We start from the raw sequence: 22,082 nt of genomic DNA, 5'->3' as shown, positions 1-22,082 counted from the left end.
TTTGAATCCCACTAATACCGGGAGTGATCCAACTCTGTTGGGTGAGGCTCTTAACCTGCAATCATTGCAACAATATTCCACACTTAGCCCTGCAGGGAGGTCTTCCAACTTACAGGGAAAATGAGGGATTTGTGGCAAAATTGGCGCCTCATAAAAAAAATAAAACTGATCCGTTCAGACCAGAGTGGTGCTGAGGTATCACCTGCCACACAGCTGTACTCAGGATCTCATCCCCGAGGTGGTTTGTCATGTGGTGGGTATGGCAACATGCTGTAATCCATGCATGCTCCTTACCTCTAGCTATACTCTGCATGGGATTGTAGGCATGTTCCATCTATTATAATCACATTTATGAGAATAGATTTTAAAGTCTGATAATACGACAAGAAGTATGGTTGTACTCTGATATATCATGGCTGCGATTCAGTCGTAGGCATGGAACAGCAGGCCAAGTGCAGAGGATAATCACAGGCATGATATACTGGACTTCATCTGCACAAGTATGTTATTGCTTTTATATAACAGTTCATCAAGTAGCATTTATAAGTTAACAATAATTAGCCACAGCAGTCATCCTAGGCAACATAGAGCATTCCCGAAATGGGATGGCAGTCTGTTGAAGGGAACATTCTCACACACATACACAATCATACAGACCTTTTAGAGAAGCCAGCTGCATAGATTTGGACTGTAGAAGAAAACCCATGCGAGACAGGAAGAACATGCAACTCCAGAAAGAAGGTGGAGGTGAGAGCAGACATAGAGTGGGACACATTTCCAGGCCGAGTTTTATGCTGAAACCGGGGGAACTTTGATAAATGATGAAATAATTCGGGTATTAAATTAATAAAAAATAGCATATTGAACCGTTCAATCATTCTGACTTTTTCATCGCCTCCTGGTCTCTTTCTAACATCCATTGTGGGAGAAACCTCCTGTGATCAGCAATAGTGATTAGTTATAGCACCTCCGCAACCGCGCATTCTACTGAATGCTGAATGCAACCGCGCATTCTACTGAATGCTGATGCTCGTACCGCATATTTGCACATCTCTCTATGCAGAGCACTCATGGCCTGTTGTGTGTGTATGTGTGTGCGCGAGGGAGTTAACTTGCTAGTTAACATTCTGATGCATTGTCGCAGAATATTAAAGATGTAAAATTATTTTGTTTCCGACCGGCTCAATTTTTACTTGCCACTCCGGGCCTTGGTGAGAGGCAGCAGAGTGTGATCCCATGAGCCACCATGCCGCCCTTGAAGCTACTGTGACAGCACAGGGGGGTCTTGGTGGTCCTGCCCCCCCCCCCAAAAAAAAGGAACTCAGGGACACTCCTTTAGTGTTGCAGCAAAATAAAACCATAGTATGATTTCGGGATCCACTATTGCCTTGACCATGTCTTAGTGATTGTAAATCCTCTACATAAACCTTGAACTGTAAAATCTTGCTGATTGGGCAGGTGCACACAGCAAGAGAAGAGCAGGTGAAAAGATCTGTGCCTTTTCCAGAGGGTAAAGAAATCCCCTCTCGTATGTACAAAGCACAGAAAGATCTATATTAGGCTAAAACGTACCCAAAAGGACTAGATACACATCAACACAGCAAGAAGGTCTGCAGTAGATCAGGCCTTTGGACATTTAATTCGACATGTTCAAAGACTCTCTCTGTGTGATTGATTCCATTCGAGAGGTACTGAATTGCACCTGTTTTATTGCATTTTGCACGGGGCACGAGAGAATGCAATTGGGCTGAACGTGAGTCAAAAGAGAATAGATTGTAAGCTAACAATGAAAAACTCAAACTGAAGAAATTGGTCACCTTTCATGCTCAGCCGTAGCATGAACGCAAGCCTGTTATTAATGTTGATGCATAACTGCGGGCACAGTACAGAAAGTACATAGTCACACTTAGTCCTGTCCAGGTCAAATATTTTTCAGCTCAATTTCATAATAATGGCAGAGTTGACAAAGATAAGCATAATGCATAATGATGCTGATCAAGTTAATAGGGGCAGACCTGAAGGACTGATTTTTCATTTTACCTTCGCAGGGTGACCCCTGGGTGAGTCTGAGGTCAGCGCACAAACTCGGCGCTGTTCAGCCCCTCTGTCAGCCCTTCCTCTGACCTCAGCACAAAAGCCCTCGGCCCTGATTCCCACAAAGTTTCCCAAAAAATCCAGTGACTCTGTCTCGGGTTTGTTTTTTCAGGTGAATGCACTGGGTCGCACAGAATGTCGCCCAGTTGCTTTTAATTAGGCTTCTGGAATCGACCAAAGGATCAGCATCAGGCCACTACTGGCTGTTTTACACAGCAGATAATTTTTTTTAAAAAGAGGCACCTTTGGACGGAACAGGTTCTTTCCCGCTGACTATTTTTTGTTCTAGGAATCTTTATGGAACATTATGATTAAGGTATGGATGTGTCCAGTTTCCACATTCCACATTCGATGTGTCCAGTTTTCCTGATGTTCACTGAACATTGTCCCACTGCTATAACTACTCTTCACAACTAATATAAAAGCAGATAAAGTCTGTGGTACGATAGTGGGTAATACTTTTGCTTTGCACCTCAAAGCTCATGGATTCAAGGTTGCGTTTGTAACAAGTTTTATAAAATAATATTTTATTATACAACAACATTTTTCAACGTTAATTGTGTTAAAAGGATATTTAGGTAATAATATTGTTATGCTGACATCGACAAAGCCTTTTTTTTAAATGGTGAGCGTGGAAATAAAGTTCCATTAATGTTACAGTAAGGACATTGTTAGCCAACTTCGATAAGTCCTTCACTTAACATTGGCTAAAGTTCTGGGAACGTTCTCTGTCAGCTGGCCAGGTGCCATGCAATCACAGATTGTAATGGCAGAAAGCACCGGAGGCAGCAGGGTAACCCAGCTTCATTTTCATGTCTGTCCTTCTAAAACATACCTCACAGCGGTGGCTGTTTCAGAAGCCCGAAGGCTGAGATGTTCAGACTTTCCTCTTCTGACTTTCTGATTGTTGCGAGACCCTGGCGGTGACAGACGCAGCAAAGAAACCGAGATAAAAACAAGAGTCAACGAAACATATGAAGGAAATACCGATGGTCTGTGAAAGGAAACCAAATTATGAACCCAACAGAAATATAATGAGTGCAAGCAGCTCTAGATAGACAGACAGCTGGGCCCGTACTGGAACTTTGCACCCTGCTGCCTTTCTCTAAATAACAGTGATTCAAATAGCACGGCAATGCCGAGAGATTCCTTTGGGTGCACATAAAGCTTCCAGTGAGCTTTCGGGTTTAGTACCACATGTTCGTCTTGATGTGACACTGTAGATGGTATCGCGTAATCCTCTCGGTGCCATTGTGCATTCCCGCACGCTAAATGGGGTCTTTGTGCAACAGCTGTTTTTAATGTGCTGTTTGACTCGTACGGTCGCCCGTCAGAGGTACAACCCGCTGTATAGTTTAACACCGTCCATCCACAGGGAATATAAAACTAGCTAAATGTACACTTTATAAAGCATTCGTGCGCTGTAAACCCCTGTGAATGTTTAACGAAAATTTACCATACATTGACTGGGAAGGCAGTGCCTGCGAAGGTACAATTGTAATATATACACAAATTTCAGGTTGTGTAACCGTTTTTATATGCAATATGTTTAGTAATTCACATTTTATTTAAATATTTACGTGTATGAGTGATTTATATATATACATTATATATCTTACTGTGAAACAAGTAATGATGGATTATTACTAAAATATAATGAAAGACATAAATGCATAAAAATGAGCCGAATGGCTTTCCTCTTGTTTCTCCAGTGTATATGAAATCTTACATTGTTCATTGTGATAGAGGGATGACGGAAAGTAGCATCTCAAACTGATACTCTCTAGAACCATCCTAAAGATCATACTTTTAGCAGCATGTTATATAGTGAGAGCAGATGCATGGATGTTTGGTTCCGTGTTCAGAGAATTGCCTCAGTGAATTGATTTAGTAAAACAGCGTGGCATGTAAACCTGAATTGCACCACGCAGGATGGAACTTCTGTATTGTTTAAAAGATGCCATGTTGACTTCCACCAGTTTAATGATGGCTCTCGGCTAATATTTAAGATTCTCAGACCCAAAACTCCCATTACGAAAAAGCTAGAATTAGGACACTGAATTCCAGATTCCTCTAGGTCAGTACCAGTGCCAGTAGGTGTAATCCTTACACTTTCTTTGTAAACAAACCCTATGCCAGGTGTCTCGTGGTCAGTCTTAAATTTTTTCTTTATTGGAATTTTTCTTGGGAAAAAATGTCACTGGAGAACCACACAAATCAAGCTACAGCCCTCTGGACATTTGTCTGTGGGGAGCATTAACCGGAATCATTAGCAGAGATCTGGGCAGGGTGCAGATCGGCACGAGGCACAAGACTGTTTAAAACAAACAAGCCATTGAAATTAATCTCCCCAAGGAGCATTTCTGAGAGCTTTGAACAAAAAATCTTGGAAAAGACCTTCACACACATGGGTCTCAGCCCCCGGGCATTGTCTGGGAACGGGGGCTAAGTTGGTCCACATTGCCAATTCCATCCCACTCATGGGGTTGTGACCTCTGGCTAACGCATCCCTGCTATGGCCCGCAGCTGAGAGACGAGCCCTGTGTTTTCAATCAGGACCTCATATGTCCGGATTAATGCAGAAAATATTTAATACTTAAGCGGATATGACTAATAATGTTTGCTTGAAATGGCACAGATTGGTAGTGTTTTCTTAGTCATGCACACCAGATTTCGCTGAATTAATCATCTCCGCGGTGGCCTTAATCATGTTAAGAGAACAGAGACACTTGACGAGGTTCTTTTTAATCTTTAAAGTTCCCCCCCCCCCCCCCCCACTGCTTTGATAATTGCTTAGGTTTACTTGCATCTTCTCCTAACGCATTTGCCGCTACGTTGCAGAAGTCTGTGCTTTGACAACGAATGGATTCCCTGATATAAAATACAGGAAAATAAAACAATAACATAACTGGGAACCAAATTAAGGGAAAATATAAGAACTTTAATACATTTTTGTAGATTTTTGTTTTCAGTTTGACGTTTCATACAATCGTTTACTTTGCATTCTGCCTTCTTTCACTGCTGCCCTCTTGTGGACAACAAAAGAATATCCTGCTGTAGAAGCGTCTCTCCTTTTCATTGCAGAATGACTGTGACTGTTTTCATTCATTACTTTCCTTTTCCATTCTTTAATACGACATTATTATATGCTGTTACATGCAACATAAACATATAACCTACAAATTATAAAGATACAAATGTCTAAGAGCTAACATTTCACACACGTTAATGTCATGGTTTCAGAAAAAAAAGACACTTTTAAAAAGCATAAAATTCAGATATCAGTTAATTAATTCCAAAGATTGCACTTACTTATGTCTAATGTAGATAGGATACAATTCAATCGCTAATATTTTTACCTCTGATAAATGATAGACAATTCAGGTAGGTAGTCCAGTTACCTTCACAGAAGGTGAAATAGCATCATGTTCTATGCAGGTACATGTGTCACAGGCTAAATATAATGAACTAAAACATCAAGACTGTAACCAGTTGAATGAAACTGGCAATTATAAATACCATCCCAATAAAGAAAGACGGAACCTTATAAAAAGGTTGTTCAAAGCAGAGTTTAAATCACCCTGTAAACTGCAGCCAGAATGGATTTCTTCAATTTACTCTGAGCAACAGCTAAAATGAGCAGCAATGTCATATGTATGAAAGCTGTTATACTGTATATGCGATGAAATTGGAATTCTATTATAACATTGATATCAATCATTTTAATCTGTCAAGGTCTGGGTAGAGTCTGCAGCAAAATTTTGTATTGTCATATTAATACATAATACAAAAATAATACAAAAGGAACCGCTTTGACTGTTTCGTGGGTTTAAATCCGCTACAAATAAATGTTTTTTTTTTATCTAATAAAATCCACTTTAAAACAAATATCTAAATAATAGTCTGATAATTATTCAGAAGTGAATACAGTTACCATTTTCCACATCACATTGTATTTAATCTTTGACCAAAAAAAATGAAATGTTCATGGTTAATTTTGTCTGTTTACTTTCAGATCAACATAAAATATATGAAAGGATTTTCAGGTGTTTGATTACCAGTCTGTCCTTTAGATAAAGCTGAAAGGAAAAAGGAAACCGCCTGTGCACATAACCATGGTCAACAGAGGAAAACTAACTGCAATGTTCAATAACTGTTCTGTGAATGTGGCCCAAATCGCAGTTCAGAGTAATGTTACAGTATTAGATCTGACAGTACTCGATACAGTACTAGGGAAGCTACTGAATCTGTAGAGTATTATCTACCCAACTGAAAAAAAAAATACTCAAAGCAAAATATTGATATAGACAGACTGAGAGACAAGAGAAACAAAGAATTATTCATGAAAATGCTTATCTTATTACAGTGTTAAAATACTACTTTGAAATTATATGGATCACATTTTCGATATAAATCAATACATAAAGTGTACAACAACTGTAAAGACACATTCAACAAAATACTATTTTGTTTAAAAAAAACAAACATCCTTTTACTCTAAATACACTGTGCATGTAACATTTAAACCGTCCACACATGACACTGTCATTTTTACCTGAAATTAACTTAAATGAAATTAAAACAGGGCAGAGGACACTTCCTTAGCTCTGAAAAGAGTAGTCGCATTCAAAAAAACATCATAAATCGCGCTATTTTTGATATTTATGATATATTTTATCGTGTGCTAAATGCTCATAGTTGTAGTGTATACATTTGCATCTTTATTGCGCACATAGCTAGCAAATTGTATTTAGCGCCAACATGGCTAATGGTCAACAGGCTATTTTATGAGAATACACCTTAAGGTTGTAGAACACACTGGTATGTATGAATGTGACCTCACTGGTACTGTGTGTGCGCAGCTTAGCAGCGGGCTGTAGAAATGAGCCAGTGATCTGAGTCTATGCCGGCTCAAGTGGCGATTCTAAAGTACACAGAGGAAGAAGGGATGGAGGCAGAGCAGCATTGGTCCATGGGGAGCTCACACTTTCTCAGTGGTCTGCTGTTAGACATCTGATGACACACTGGTACTGGGGGAACGGGCGCACGTGAAGGGCAGGAGAGTCCTTCGTGTCGGCAGGTAGCACACGGAACCCCTGGGGCTTCAATGTGGACTCTTCAAGCACAAAAAGAACCAACAGCAGCCAATGAGAAAAAGATGACAATAACATGCAAGTACGCAGAAAGGAGAGATTATTTATTATTCCTCTCCAGCGCGCCTTTACAGTTCATAGTCATAAATATGGATTTGCAGTTCCACTCAGATTCTTTATTAACTAAAGCTGAATTATGCAGAGCATTACAAAAGCACCCCTCTAGAAAACTACACAGAAACTCTCCACCAAGCCAAGACAGTTGGCTGACTTTTTCCCCACTGCTGACCTCCTACATTTCATTAAGCATTTGGAGATAAACCCCTCTTACCGTCTAAGGATTGCACAGGGTAACACAGGATGACCGGCGAGAGCGGCACATGTTCTTCTGCAAAGAAAAGCAGAACTTAGAGGAGCAGAAAAGACACAATAACTGTGTTACTAGGCGACACACTGCATTACTGTAACTATAAAAAGCATCAGCAAAGACTACATGTTATACTGTAATTGGCTCTAAGACATTTTTAGTAATATACAGAGTAATAGATCCATCTTTCCATTCCTGCCTGTGCAAATAAATGCATACTGCAGGGTTTATTATTGATTATTGCATATGGTGAAACATTTCTTCGGTGCCTTTAACATCACCTGTATTCTGTTTTTCAGGGTTTCTAATTTGTGTACTTTTAAAATCTCCTTGCGCTGCCTTTACTTTGTCTTTAACACTTATCCGTTCGTCTGTACACTTGTTCTTGCTGCTGTATGCACCAAAATCCCCCCCTGAGATCGATTAAGTCCACCTTAATCTTAATTTGGTTCCCCCTTGTAAGGCTGTGATGTGCCTACCTTTTCATGGAGATGGTGGTGAAGCACTGGATCTGAGAGCCAGGCATGTCTCAGAGCTTCTGAAGCGCTGATCCTCCAGCTATAATAGACCAGTAAGATAGGCATTACAAACAGCTATAACAACACTTGAGCTTTTATAAATGTTTTTAAGCGATAACATACAAGAAGGAGTGCGATTGTACTCCAATATATCATGGCTGTGATTTGGTCGTAGGCATGAGGCCACAGGCCAAGTGCCAAACATAATCAGATAAACGTTCTTCGCTAAGGCTATTGGGTTCGGCCCATTTACTAATGAGATTTTTTAGATTTGAAAACCGGTTCGACTGATTCACTGAAAAGAACCAATTTAGAAGAATGATTTGTTCATGAGGGGCGGCATGGTGGTGCAGTGGTTAGCACTGTTGCCTCACGCCTCTGGGACCCGGGTTCGAGTCTCCGCCTGGGTTATATGTGTGTGGAGTTTGCATGTTCTCCCCATGTCGTCATGGGGTTTCCTCCAAGTACTCCAGTTTCCCCCCACAGTCCAAAAACATGCTGAGGCTAATTGGAGTTACTAAATTGCCCATAGGTGTGCATGTGTGAGTGAATGGTGTGTGAGTGAATGGTGTGTGAGTGTGCCCTGCGATGGGCTGGCCCCCCATCCTGGGTTGTGCCCATTGCTTCCGGGATAGGCTCCGGACCCCCGTGACCCAGTAGGATAAGCGGTTTGGAAAATGGATGGATGGATGGATTTGTTCATGAATCGGACATCAATATAACCGATATAGTTTGGTCTAATTTCGCCGGTGCCAGTTGTGAAGCAACTAGCCAGTTTATTATCGGAGTAACTTTACATTGTAAATGAAAACCACGCTGCAGGTCTAATAAATAAAATATCGTGTCGCTTAAGTGGCGAAGAGATCATGAGGCGGACAGCAAAGTTCAGTTATTAGCAGACTCTTATTGCGCAATTCTTAATAGGACAGCAGGAAAACAGTGAGTGAGAATAACTCACTGACACACAAACGGAGACAAAAGTGGATACAGGCAGTAGAGACAGAGTGCAGTGGGTCATACTTCGAAAATATTTTTTCTGGTTTGGCAATTTATAAAAATTAAAAATCCGAAACAGATTAAAATAAATCCAACAAAATGGAATACATATCAACCTTTACCTGACACTCACTTCTGCCTACATTCATTTTTGAATCAAGTGGAAACACGGGCAGGTTCTCAAAAGGCGCCAAGTGAGAACCGGCCCAGCACCGGCTCCGTGCTGGTGGAAGTGAGGCGTAAGTCATATGGCTGGTGGAAATGAGGCATAAGTTATATGGCTGGTGGAAATGAGGCATAAGTTATATGGCAGGTGGAAATGAGGCATAAGTTATATGGCAGGTGGAAATGAGGCATAAGTCATATGGCTGGTGGAAATGAGGCATAAGTCATATGGCAGGTGGAAATGAGGCATAAGTCATATGGCTGGTGGAAATGAGGCATAAGTTATATGGCTGGTGGAAATGAGGCATAAGTCATATGGCAGGTGGAAATGAGGCATAAGTCATATGGCTGGTGGAAATGAGGCATAAGTTATATGGCTGGTGGAAATGAGGCGTAAGTTATATGGCTGGTGGAAGTGAGGCGTAAGTTATATGGCTGGTGGAAATGAGGCGTAAGTTATATGGCTGGTGGAAATGAGGCGTAAGTCATATGGCTGGTGGAAATGAGGCATAAGTTATATGGCTGGTGGAAATGAGGCGTAAGTCATATGGCTGGTGGAAATGAGGCATAAGTTATATGGCTGGTGGAAATGAGGCATAAGTTATATGGCTGGTGGAAATGAGGCATAAGTCATATGGCTGGTGGAAATGAGGCATAAGTTATATGGCTGGTGGAAATGAGGCATAAGTCATATGGCTGGTGGAAATGAGGCATAAGTTATATGGCTGGTGGAAATGAGGCATAAGTCATATGGCTGGTGGAAATGAGGCATAAGTCATATGGCTGGTGGAAGTGAGGCGTAAGTCATATGGCTGGTGGAAATGAGGCATAAGTCATATGGCTGGTGGAAATGAGGCATAAGTCATATGGCTGGTGGAAATGAGGCATAAGTTATATGGCTGGTGGAAATGAGGCATAAGTCATATGGCTGGTGGAAATGAGGCATAAGTTATATGGCTGGTGGAAATGAGGCATAAGTTATATGGCTGGTGGAAATGAGGCATATGTCATATGGCTGGTGGAAATGAGGCATATGTAATGGTTTTTAGATACACCTGCAATGCGGAGTGATAGAGCTGATGTGAAATGTCCGAGTTTGGTTATACTCTGATAACCACACTCAAACAACGCCTCTTGTCCAATCAGATTTCTTAGTTGGAACTATCATATAATAGATGACAGTTTGATAGGAACTTTCATGCTGCTATCTATCTAAAGTCCTTGAAATGCATTCATACTTTTGTATAAAGGTACTTGTAATTCATGCTGAATATTTTTGGTCAACCCAACCACTAACTTAAAAGTCAATTTCTTCTTTGTTCAACAGATTGTCTGTAAAATACCTTTTATTGACAACAAGGAGTTTGGAGATGAAATCCTTTGCTTCCTCAGAAATGTCAGTAAATTCCACTTCCTGAAAGCTCCACTGGCAGGCCAGGATGTTGTTCAGAGTCTCGTTGTTATCATCCCCGAGGAAAGGTGACAGGCTGCTGAGCCTGTGGAGGAACACAGCGTTGACCAGGAGGGAGTCGCGACAGCTAAGCCGGCTTAGGCTACAAGGCACATAAGCCTAATGACCAGAGACGCCGAAAACACATAGTTAGCTGAGCTCATGACAACAGAATAGAAGAAACATACTTTATCCAGCCCTATGAGAACATCGCACTTATCCCATCTTACTCTTCATGGGACACGTAGACACTAATACAGGTGATAGCAAGATTGGGGGACTCGATACAGGGTTAGCCACCATTCAGCACCCCCCCCCCCCCCCCCCCCCCCCCCGGAACAATTGGAGGTTAATGATTTTGCCCAGGGCCCTAAAGCTGGCACCTGCAGGTGGGGGGACTCAAAATGTAACCTCACAATCACGGTCATGTACCAACCTGCTAAACCACACTCCATCCACCAAATGTATCGCGCATATTGAAAGTGATTATTCATTCATATATGACTGCATGCATATCAGCCTACATATCACGCTAATAGACAGAGAGGACTTACAGCATGTAGGTGATGACTCCCAAGCTCCACATGTCCGTGGAGAAAGAGACGTAATCATAATTAACCACCTCTGGGGCAAGGAACTCCGGTGTACCGAAGCTCACCTTCAGCTTCTCCTGGGGATTATACCTGTCATGGAGAGGCAGAGGAGAATCTGCTGCTTTATTTGATATGATTCAGCATCATTCTATGATTATAATTAATTACAAACATAATGCATTATAATAGCCGGCATAAGCCATTATAATGCATTATGAAGATAATAAACATGGCTATAATGTGTTATACCTTTTAATAAATAGTTATAGCCATGTTTATAATACTTTATGAAGGCATTATAATGCATTATGAAGGTATTTATGATGTATTATACATGAGTGCTTTAAGCAAAGTGTTACCAAAGTAACTGTGCTTGTGAATGGTGCTAAATGACACCTATAGAGAAAGTAAAACTAAAATGTATCGGATAGTTCCATAGGTCCTAGCAGATCCAGAAAGCAAAAATCCAGACCAAGATTTTTGTCAACCAATTACCTGAATATGAAGTGTCACAGTATTAGAGTACTGAGCTGGCTGGTTGAACCATAATTTTGGTTTGGATATTTATTTTCCAAACCTGAACATATCCACCTCTGAAGTCATTGGAATGGAATGGAAAAAAGATTGAATCCAAAACCACAAGACACCTAATGGCTGAGTAGTGATATGAAACGTACTTTCTGGCTAACCCGAAGTCAATGATCTTGATCTTGTTTGTGATTCTGCTCACACACATAATGTTCTCTGGCTGACAAACAAAAGTGCAGTCAATTAACAGCTAGAATTGAAGACACACATGAAAAGAGACGTGAAGATAAACAAAGTAGTGGCCAAAATAGAATACGATGAGGTTTGCATGATTAATGGTTACAGAAAATTCAAAGATATTGAATAATACAGTTGAATACAGTACAATAAATCTTTACTTCATAACTTCTGAGTTGCAAGTCATCCGTCTAATAAAGGCTGATGGGTAATTTTAAGTAAGTGTCAAGAACGCCAGTTACCTTAAGGTCCAGATGCAGGATGTACATTTTGTGCATGTGCTGGATCCCATCACAAATTTGCCGGATGAACATGACAGAGTCCAACTCAGTCAGCTTGTAGTTCTCGTCGATGATCCTGTCAAACAGCTCACCTCCATCCACGCTGACAGACACATACACGCATGTTCTCAGAGACAGAAAGGCAGCTAGATTTTCTTTGTTAGTTAAAGATCTATCCAAGAACGCCGATATCATATTAATTCTGTTGCAAAGTTGCAGATATTTTGATTCAGCCTAAAGAAATTTCATTCTAGCAATGCTTGTTGTGGTTCCACATTGCGTACAACATTAAAACTGTAAAGCATGTCAAACAATTACAATATGAATAGTTTAATACCATGAAAAGTGTAACGCACTCAACTTAAAGAATATCAGGCATTTCTGTTTTATAAGATCAGACTTAAGTGGGCAATTGTAATTTATCCGAGGAAATACGAGGCACTAGGCAAGGGAACAGCCTGGTGGTTCGTTGCCCAAAAGCATAACTTCTAACAATGTTAGCACTTTACATAGTTGGAAACATGCAACTGAACGGTTCCAACAATGGAAGTTGCTAATGGGAGATTTTGGAAAATGTAGTCCTGAATGGAAAACCAGTCAATCATTGGGCGCACATTCACATAATCACACAAAGGGGCAATTTAGAGATACCAATCCATCTAATCAAATGACTTTGGACTGTTGGAAGAAACCAAAGTACTGAGTGTAAATTTGCTCAAAACATGGAGAAAGTCCTGTGGAGGGAAACCCCTGCCTGGAGGTGTCACTCTCAGGATATGAGACTATTTTTCACTTAAACAGCTAAATGCATTTTGAAGCTCAACAGGCACCTGCTCCACGTGTTGATCTCTCCAGATATAATTACAAATCAAGTGAGCGAATGAGGTATTCGGGGATTTCAGGATTTTTATTACATGTAGGTAACAGTTTTATTACCTTGTAAACAGTCTGAATGGTTTGCAAACTACCCCAATGCTTTTGATGTAGCTAATTTTAGGTTTATAATGGAATAATACAGATTTTCCTTAGTATTTCTTGCGTGAGCATAAGAGTCTGAAAGCAACACAAGAGAAGTGCACTCATACTCTATTTGAAGAACATCAAACTTACTACTCCAAGACAAGAATGACTTCAGTCCTGGATTCATAGGCAGCATATAGCTGGATCAGGTTAGCATGGTCTAGCTGGTTCATCACCTGAATCTCATTCTTCACAAAGTCCTAGAGAGAAAACATGGTAAGGAGGCCTCTCTCACAAGCATGTCATCCTCTGAATTATGCAAGCATAGGTTCAAATACACAGCAAAAGTAGGATTGTGAGATTTTCCCACATTTCACCTAGTAGCTGTAGTATTAGTGACTTATCATAACTGAAGCCCTCAATCTTGCTTAAATAACAAAGGTCTCACCTTCTCTTTCGGGGATTTTCCTTTGATGATCTTTGCAGCAAATGTAAGGCCTGATGAATTTTCTATGCACTTGTGCACTTGGCCAAAACGACCACTGTAGAAGAACATAAAAACAAACTTATAGTAAGTTAACTTGAGAATCTATGCCATTTAAAACTTTGTTTCCAACACTAAAATATAAAACTGACCCTAGGATAACAACTCATAGGAATGTGGATTCACACCATTCAAGTCAGACAGTATAAATAATCCCTGAGCTATGAGTCTGGTGAGGTGAAGTTTTAAGCAACTGGACTCTGTAGGCGCCAACGAGAACCTGTCTAGCCCTCCCTCGCCATATAATGTGTTACTCCTTCCAGAAGATCTATGAAAGTGTCACACCCACCCTCCGAGGATTTCCTGTTTGTTGATCGCATAGAAGTTGGAGATTTGGTTGGGTTTGGCTGACACGACGCGATGCTTGAAGGGGGCAGAGGGAGGTGGGCTGCAGTCTGCAGAAGCAGATAAATTGGGGAGTGAAGGAAGAGAAGAGGAGATAAGAAAAGAGGAAAGGAAAGAAAATAAAAGTAATGGAAAGGAAAGGACAAGAATATAGGAGGGAGGTGTAAAATGAGAATGAAGATAAGGGTTGATGCTTGTTCATCAATTACGGAGCAGACCAAACTGAAATCCTTTCAAAAGAATCACCAGTCCACATGCTCAGAAGTGCTGGAGTACAAGAGCAATTCCCACACACAGACAGACAATTTACTGCATATGTTGCACTAAGTATAGTGCGGGTGGGTGACTATGTAAAACACAAGCAACATTCTGCAGATCCGATTTATGATCCATAGGCTATGAACTAACAGAGTCATTATCAGACCCTCCCCTCACCTATGAAGTACTCTTCAGTCTCTTCTGCATCTTCTTCCACATCTGACTCTTCCATCTCTACCTCTGCCCTGTCCATCCTCTCTTTTTCCTCCTCCTCCTCCTCCTCCTCCATTTGTGCTGTCATGTCAGAATCATTGTCTTTCACATGTTCATCCTTTTCAAGGTCTCCTTTTGTCACGTCCGATTTCCTATAGGAAATGCCCTCACTGGTCTGATTAAGCTCCACCATCAACTCACAAAACACTTGTATGTTTTTTTCATGGCTGAAAGACAAATTACAACAAATCAGATTCAACCTACTTGTGTATAAGTGATTAGTACATACAGGGTAAAAATTTGATGAGCAGGTATCTATTAACCACTCGCATTTTTTGCTTTTCTAATTTTGGCAAAAAAATATGGAAAATGATGCTACAAAAATTTTTAACATATGACAAGTGAATTTTGTTTTTCGTTGCATAAGCCTGTTTCTAAGTCAAAGTCAGAAATAAAATAAGGCAATGCAATAACTATTTCTATTATTAAAAATGACTAAAACTGGTACTGTATTGAACCTTGAGATGGCAAACAGCTGAAGCTATGCAATGTTTTCGCAAGCATTATAAAGTAGTGCGTACGTTCGTTATGGCGATTCATTGAATTTATACGTAAGTAAAAAAAAAAACCTATAATAGACTTCATGGCAGTCCCTCTGTAAGTATGAGTTGTCTGTAAGTCAGGTGTTCGTAACCCGGGGACTGCTTGTAAATGTGTACCGTATCAGCCATTTTTAATGGGTTTCCAAAGCTTTTGCCTGCGAGCCTTCAGTGGCCATTTTGTTGTTTCTGGGCTTCACTCAAAAGTCACTTTTGGTTGCCCGTCCCAGATATTTCAAAAACTAAAATACTTAGCGAGTAAACAATAAATTGTGACCAGCCAGCTGGTTAGCTCCACATGCTGCTGCAGCGTCTTCTAAATAAGGAACATGCTTATCTGATATTTAGGGTAGTGACTGTTTGTGGCCAGATGATCGGTTTGCGCAGTGGTAAACACTGTGGTCCATCCTTCGTGTGAAAGTACCTGTTCACGGATTGGAAAGCTTCTATGGCAGGACCATTTTCTGTAAGAAGATTTTTCGGTTCAGTTCCGTCATTGTCTGGGGGCTGTTCACTGTCACAAATGGCCATGTCTGCCTGTTGCTCTTCCTCTTCCTCTTCCTCTTCCTCTTCCTTGGCCTCCACTTCATCATGAACCTGAACACGTCCTGGTTCTCCTTCCCATTTGTCATCCTCGTCTTTACGCTTGATAAGAATCAGTGGCTTGTCCCTCCCCAGCTTGTCCAACTCCGTGATCTTCTTTCCTTTCTGTCCCGAAACCCCGACCTCTTCTCCCACAGGGATGCGGGGAGCATCTGGGATAATATTTATCAGGGTGGGATCTATGTAACTTTCCTCTTCCAAGGTATCGTCCACCCTACCTCCAACCTCATGAGCTTTGTCTTGCTGGTCTTGGTGCAGTCTCTCAGCATTCACCCAGTTGAATCTCTGAACTTCTTCAAGGAGCTGGACCTGTTTCCTTAAGGCGGCTATTTCTGAGAAGAGATATCGAGACAGTTCTGTTAATAGTCTCTAAGAATATTGAGATAGATAGAGAGAAAGTTACTAGAGCATATGTCAAGGGACGACACTGTGGGCTACTTCAGATTTTACAAACTGCTTTATAATTTGAAAAGCTCCTGTGTTTGGCTAAATATTTCAGTTCCTCTTGTGTGTTTACTGGTTTGTTTCCCTGATTGAAAGACTCATCCAGCTGTTACATTAACATTAGTGACATATGCATGATTATAGGAGACTGACCAATCAGCACACAGCAAGAACTCGGTGCTTAAGTTAAATCCAGGTCCTTTTAATTGAAATGGTAGCTTAAAAATCCTGTCCTAGCTCAGAGTGTGCTGCCTGACATGGATTATCTGGTTCCCCTACTAGAGCAATAAGGCACGCCAACAACTGTTTCATGCAATGATTTGATTGGATGAAGCAAAGTTTGATGTTCCACATTCAGACACAGTAACGCCACATTTCACCTGGTGTGTCTGGAGACTTTTTCTTCTTCTGGGATTTCGAGGCCTTTAGATTTGCACGTCCTCTGTGTTCTCTCAGCTGGGGAAGAGACAGGGGACAGGAGGCAGAGAATAATAAACTGGTTTTAAATGGCTGCTACACCAGCGAGGAACTTTCACACTAATACAGCTGCATCTCCAGGAGATTTAATAAAAAGGTAGGTGCATTCATCCATCCATCTTCGTAACCACTTGTCCTATTAAGGGTCATTGGAGGGTCCAGAGGCTACCACAGAGGTCATGGGCACAAGGCACGGAACAACCCATCGCAGGGCACACTCACACACCGTTCAATGTCACATGTACACCTATGGGCAGTTTGACAATTTGCGAACACTAATTATTATAGCCTAAAGCTGTGAGTTAAAGGAAAATGGTGAAATTTCAACCTTAATGCATTTCTGTGAATAATTTGCTTAATAACAATTATTTATATATATTGTTTTTCATTTTAGAAATGATAGCAATGTTCCTATCACAGGAAATGACCACAAAAATCACACATAAGTTTCTTAAATAATAGTCTAAATAAAAGCAGTACATTTTCTGTCACTAAACCAGTGAATGATTATTAGTCACAAACAATCATGAATGCCTGATAACACATTGCATCACAAAGCTATGATAGCTAAAAAAAATTAACAGACAAAAATAATAATCCTCTCAATTTAAAAAAAATGAAAAAATAGTTTTTGTTTTGATATATTCACAGATCTCCAATAGCTCATAGTTATTGGCATCCATTTAGGATAAATATATATATAACTATAAACACTCCCTTTAAATATCTAACTGCGTCTGGTGACCTTTGACCTCTGAGCGTCTCCTCAGAGTCCTCATGAGTGCAAGAACCCAGAGACAGCTGTTCCTGAAGGACAAACAGAAAGGGCCTAACAGCTCACGGTGATGGGATCTCACACCTAACCATGGCCCAGCTCCACACCATGACAACAATAATATCTGCCAAGCAATTCATTTCACCATGGCTGAAACTGAAGCTGGAACCTCATATCACCTGCAGTAAGTGACTTAGTATGTTTTTATACACGATTACAGTCTTTCCCAGTCCAGCCGGTCCACGTTTTTGCTCCCTCTGAGCTCCCCGCCAGATATTTTTGCTGCTTACTGCGAGCTGAGAGGGAGCAAAAATGCGGACTGTCTGTGCATCCCCAAGGACCAGCTTGAGCAACACTGTACTACAGCAATAAGGCAAACTCTGATTGCTCAGCACATTTAGGCTTGTTACCCTTTTCATACAAAATTTGTATAGTGTCTCGTTCTGTATACTCTGCTTGTGACCCTGGAATCAGCACTCTTTAAAACTTTGTGTTTAAACCATCATAAAAGCGCCCCATAGACAGAAAGATATCTCTGATACCTGTGGATTTATACCGTGCACTGAAACATTACACGTGCGCTCTACACAAGCTTGCACATACTTTACTAGCTCGGATAGACGTTATTTATAACACAGCCTCGGCTATGGTGCTAATTCAAGATGTGAATAGAATTTATAGTCGGTGTCAATCCAGATTCACGAGCGGCAGTAGCAATCTGAAGTGATAAATCTTTATGATATTTATTATGTGTGTTCGTCATGGCAGTAGGCAGGTGTAAAGGGAAAGTAGAGGCGCTGACTCAGAAAGAAGCATAGATACTAGATACCTCCCCAGGGGCCCATGAGAGGAGACGGGTATGGCAGATGCTCAAACTCCATCCCCCCAGACATGTACCGCTCTCCCTTGGGCCCTTGTGTAGCTGTATTCAGTAGCTCTCCCTTATTCCTTCTGTGAATTTCTATACTTTAATATAGACTACCTGTTTGCACACGCTGAGATTTTCTACATTTGCGTGTTACTCAATTAACGTCTACGAAAAATACACACAATATTCTTTAACAAATACATTTACAGTATGTTCACCATTTGAGTACCTTTATTAGGAAGAGAATGTCATATGTTTGATTCATCAAAGTAACCTCCTTTAGCAGTTATAACAGCAGAGAAAATCTGACGACATTACATACTTTTGTGTTTCATGGGCTGAAGCAGTTAACTAGTGCATTTAATGTTAAAGGGCAGCCTAGAATCTGACTATGCCATCACCACACAACCAGTTAATAGGATGTCAGACACGCACTGTTACATAATCTTTCCATGTTATAAAGGAAACACTTTTGATTTGACTTATGTTTCCATTCATAGTTAACTTTCCAATATACATATAGCTTATAGTCAACTTCCCAGTGCATAACAAGGATTTAAAAATGTGCAGTTTATGAAATAAATGGAAGAGTGGTAAATGACTGTGGCGGGCAAAACCTTTTGACTCGTACTGTATCTTATATAATTAGTAACGGCCTCAGTGACAGTGCTACTTCTAAAGCTATACCGAACCATTAAAAACCAAACATCATAATGGGAAGTATCAGTAGGTATGACTATAACCAAACTCATAGAGTTCACAGAAGAGTTCCTTATTCAAACAGCTACCTGAGGCCAAGCCGAATCTCCTGCTCTTCTCAAGGTAAATCTCTCTGGTGGAATAACAGCAGCATCTGCATTCACTTTGGAAAGGGTGCCGGCATAATTTCGAAATTCAGGTGAGTATTTTCAGTCAGCTGTCTGGTTTTGATTCCCATGTGACTCATCAAAACAGGTTAAACCGTGTGGAGATCCAATAACGGTACCACGTGCTACTGACATGCATTAAAGAAATAAAAGAGGCAGAACCCTCATACCACACCTATATGTATATGTACAATAAAGTAGGACTACTCGGTCATTCCTCTATTCCCTCTACTTTTCTCATTTCATTTTGTCAGTTCAGAGGCATCAGGGACACATGCAAATTCATGCAAGCTGTCTATACATATAAACCACAGCACTTATCTACAAGTGTGAGGACAGTGAATTTCACAAAAAAAAATCCCGAAAGCCTGATAAACATTATTTATATTTGTATTTCACAGGAAAACACATATGCATCATTAATAATGCACAAAAATTCTAAGGAAGTATCTTCATAAACATTTTGTAGATAAATTCTCCAAATGTATCCACCTTCTACAAATAACCAAGGGGAATCTGCAGGTGGGAGATGAATTGCATCTTAGATAAAAAAAAAATATTAACTAGAATAACAATAGTAATTGACTCAGTTGGCTCATGTAGTTCAAATGTATGATTTAATTCCAGATTTTAATGATTGATTCTCTGTTCCCTTGCACTTACTTTATCACGCTTCTGCTGAAACACCCCTGACTTATCAGTGGGTCTCTGCCACAAGGGGCTCCTGTACACTTATGGCTGCGGATTCTCACCTTGTTCGTCGTGGCCCTGGCCTTCCGAGCTGGAGGGTCTTTGAAAAGCAACTCCATAAGGCAGGAGGTCTTTACATTTTCTCCGATTAAGCTGACGACCTGCTGGATGCCCATCATCAATCTCTCCATCCCGTCCAGCTTTCTGGAGTGTTGCTCAGACCTCTGGCTAACGGCTGATATGACGCTATTCATCTCCTGGCACATCACTTTCATCTCGTTGGTGACTTTCACATCCTGCTGCTTGGGGGGCAGCAGATGGATCTCCTCCTTGTCCACCTTCAGTGTCTCTACGTCCTTTTCAATGCCGTCGATGTCCTGAGACAAGCCATCCAGCCGGTGGAGAACCTTCTCCTGGATGTGGATGAGCTTGTCTATCTTGTCACTCAAAGAATCGATCTTAGTCTGGATGTGGGAGAAGGTTACAGGGTGTCCGTCAACTTCCGTGGGTAGCTTCCCTGGTTTTCCCATGACAGAGACAGATTTGGGGTCAAAAACTTTTGCCAGTGAATTAACTACTTTTGAACTCATTTTATCTGTATGACAAATTGCAAAGAAACAAATCGTCTAACCGTGACCAATCAAAACCTGGATTGGGGAAGACATTTAATCCTTAAACAGTAAAAATGTAAAATGGCTTAAAATCATTTGAAAAGTCATAAAAAATGGCAAAAATTTAGATCCTTGTATTTTAGCCTTGTATTTTAATATTTAGCTTGTTTCCATTTGAGCTTGTTTCTTCATTCAAAGCAGCTTCACCTTTCCAGATGAGGAAGAGCGTGACCCCCCTCCCTAAATGCGGATGGCAAGCGTACGTCAGCAAGGGGATGGCTGGGATATCTGAGCTCAGGGGAATTTGGTTGTGGGCATGCCTGCTGACATCGGAGAACCTTCAAGAGTTAAGCCACCATGTCCAGCGGGCTGCCAGGGTACGCTCGCGGACATTCAGTCTCATGTGAGCCGTTTTTAATTTTTTTCTCAATGTGATAAAAACTTCCCTATAAAAGGTGAGAGCAAAATGTTTCTTTCAGTCATGCCAGTTTGTGCACAAATTCAATAAGCCACTACATGTTCTAGTAGTAAGCCATTGGGGTGTATTTTTGTGGCAACTCAAAATACCCAACAAACATGTCCCAGTCTTGCTTTGACACTGAAGCGGCATTTTGGAGCTTAACAAGCAGGGCAAGAAGCTTGTCTCCAATAATGATTTTCAGCGGGGATTCAGAGTACTGTCACCTACAGTATCATTGGCTTAGGCCGCCCAAGTGACATCACACTTCTGTGGCTAAAAATATACAATGCATGAGGGATAGTCAATATCTGGGATGCCCAGCACAATGCACTTACTTCCTCTGTGGCATCTTGCCTAGCAAAGTGTCTGTACCGGCGTCTGGTGGCGCGGCTCCGTACTACTACACTGATGAGACATAAAGCCCTTGGGTGAAACCGGAGAAGGTGACGGGTATGATTTACACCAAAATGCTCTTTCCAGCTCCTGCCCTCTGTCCCCCCCCCCCACAGCCCCAGGACTAAATGATGCATAGTTAAGAGCAGCCCAGATCAATTTTAACTTATGAACAGTAATTTGAACTGTTATCCTCCTCATTACAAACTATAAGCAAATGTCCTCTGCTTGATTTAGCAGCATTTAGAACATGTGAGGATTGTGTTGACATGACAGGGAAAAGCTGACAGACATTAAACACCCCGGAGTGTTTCTTTCATGTTTCGGGTGGTTAAGGAACGGAAATTTCCGGAAGAAGATATAACATTAAAGAACATTTCAAACAAAGCAGCAACAAGAGAAGAAAAATGTCATATTTATCTTTTGATTTTTTTTATTTTGTTTTATGTTTTTGAAGAGAAGCAGGAAATCAATGTACCTGGAATGAAATTAGGGGGAAAAAATGCCACATACACAGAGCTGAGGGAGGAATTTTAACCCTCAGTTTTCTAGATGTGCCACCTCTACTGTGAAATGTATGTAATGCAATTTTGCTTATCTGCACCCCATATATGGGCCCTGTTTGTAGGGGGGTGGTGAATCGGGGGTGAGAAG

At 40.9% G+C, this 22,082-nt stretch overlaps 1 protein-coding gene and 1 long non-coding RNA gene across 3 annotated transcripts; one reads left to right on the top strand and one right to left on the bottom strand.

The window, feature by feature from the left end:
* Window positions 1-5,014: 5,014 nt before the first annotated feature.
* LOC125740598 (myosin light chain kinase 2, skeletal/cardiac muscle-like) lies at window positions 5,015-20,811 on the bottom strand. The gene is made up of 14 exons (XM_049011948.1): window positions 20,027-20,811; window positions 16,669-16,744; window positions 15,666-16,176; window positions 14,607-14,869; window positions 14,116-14,221; window positions 13,731-13,824; window positions 13,433-13,542; window positions 12,284-12,425; window positions 11,954-12,024; window positions 11,238-11,366; window positions 10,577-10,729; window positions 8,034-8,112; window positions 7,519-7,575; window positions 5,015-7,210 (listed from the first exon to the last, which is right to left on the bottom strand). The coding sequence occupies exons 1-13, from the start codon at window positions 20,552-20,554 to the stop codon at window positions 7,522-7,524; spliced, it is 2,316 nt and encodes a 771-aa protein (XP_048867905.1). The 5' UTR covers window positions 20,555-20,811; the 3' UTR covers window positions 5,015-7,210; window positions 7,519-7,521.
* On the top strand, window positions 9,324-9,626 carry LOC125740599 (uncharacterized). 2 transcript variants are annotated; one of them, XR_007397675.1, is made up of 3 exons: window positions 9,324-9,352; window positions 9,411-9,439; window positions 9,556-9,626. It is a non-coding gene; the product is annotated as an uncharacterized LOC125740599 (long non-coding RNA). The 2 variants fall into 2 exon arrangements; XR_007397676.1 differs by having other exon boundaries at window positions 9,331-9,352; window positions 9,411-9,497.
* Window positions 20,812-22,082: the final 1,271 nt, after the last annotated feature.

This window comes from Brienomyrus brachyistius, chromosome 4 (genome assembly GCF_023856365.1).
Source record: "Brienomyrus brachyistius isolate T26 chromosome 4, BBRACH_0.4, whole genome shotgun sequence".
Lineage (NCBI taxonomy): Eukaryota > Metazoa > Chordata > Actinopteri > Osteoglossiformes > Mormyridae > Brienomyrus > Brienomyrus brachyistius.
Note: the sequence above shows the minus strand (reverse complement) of the source record. Positions and strands in the feature narration are given on the sequence as shown.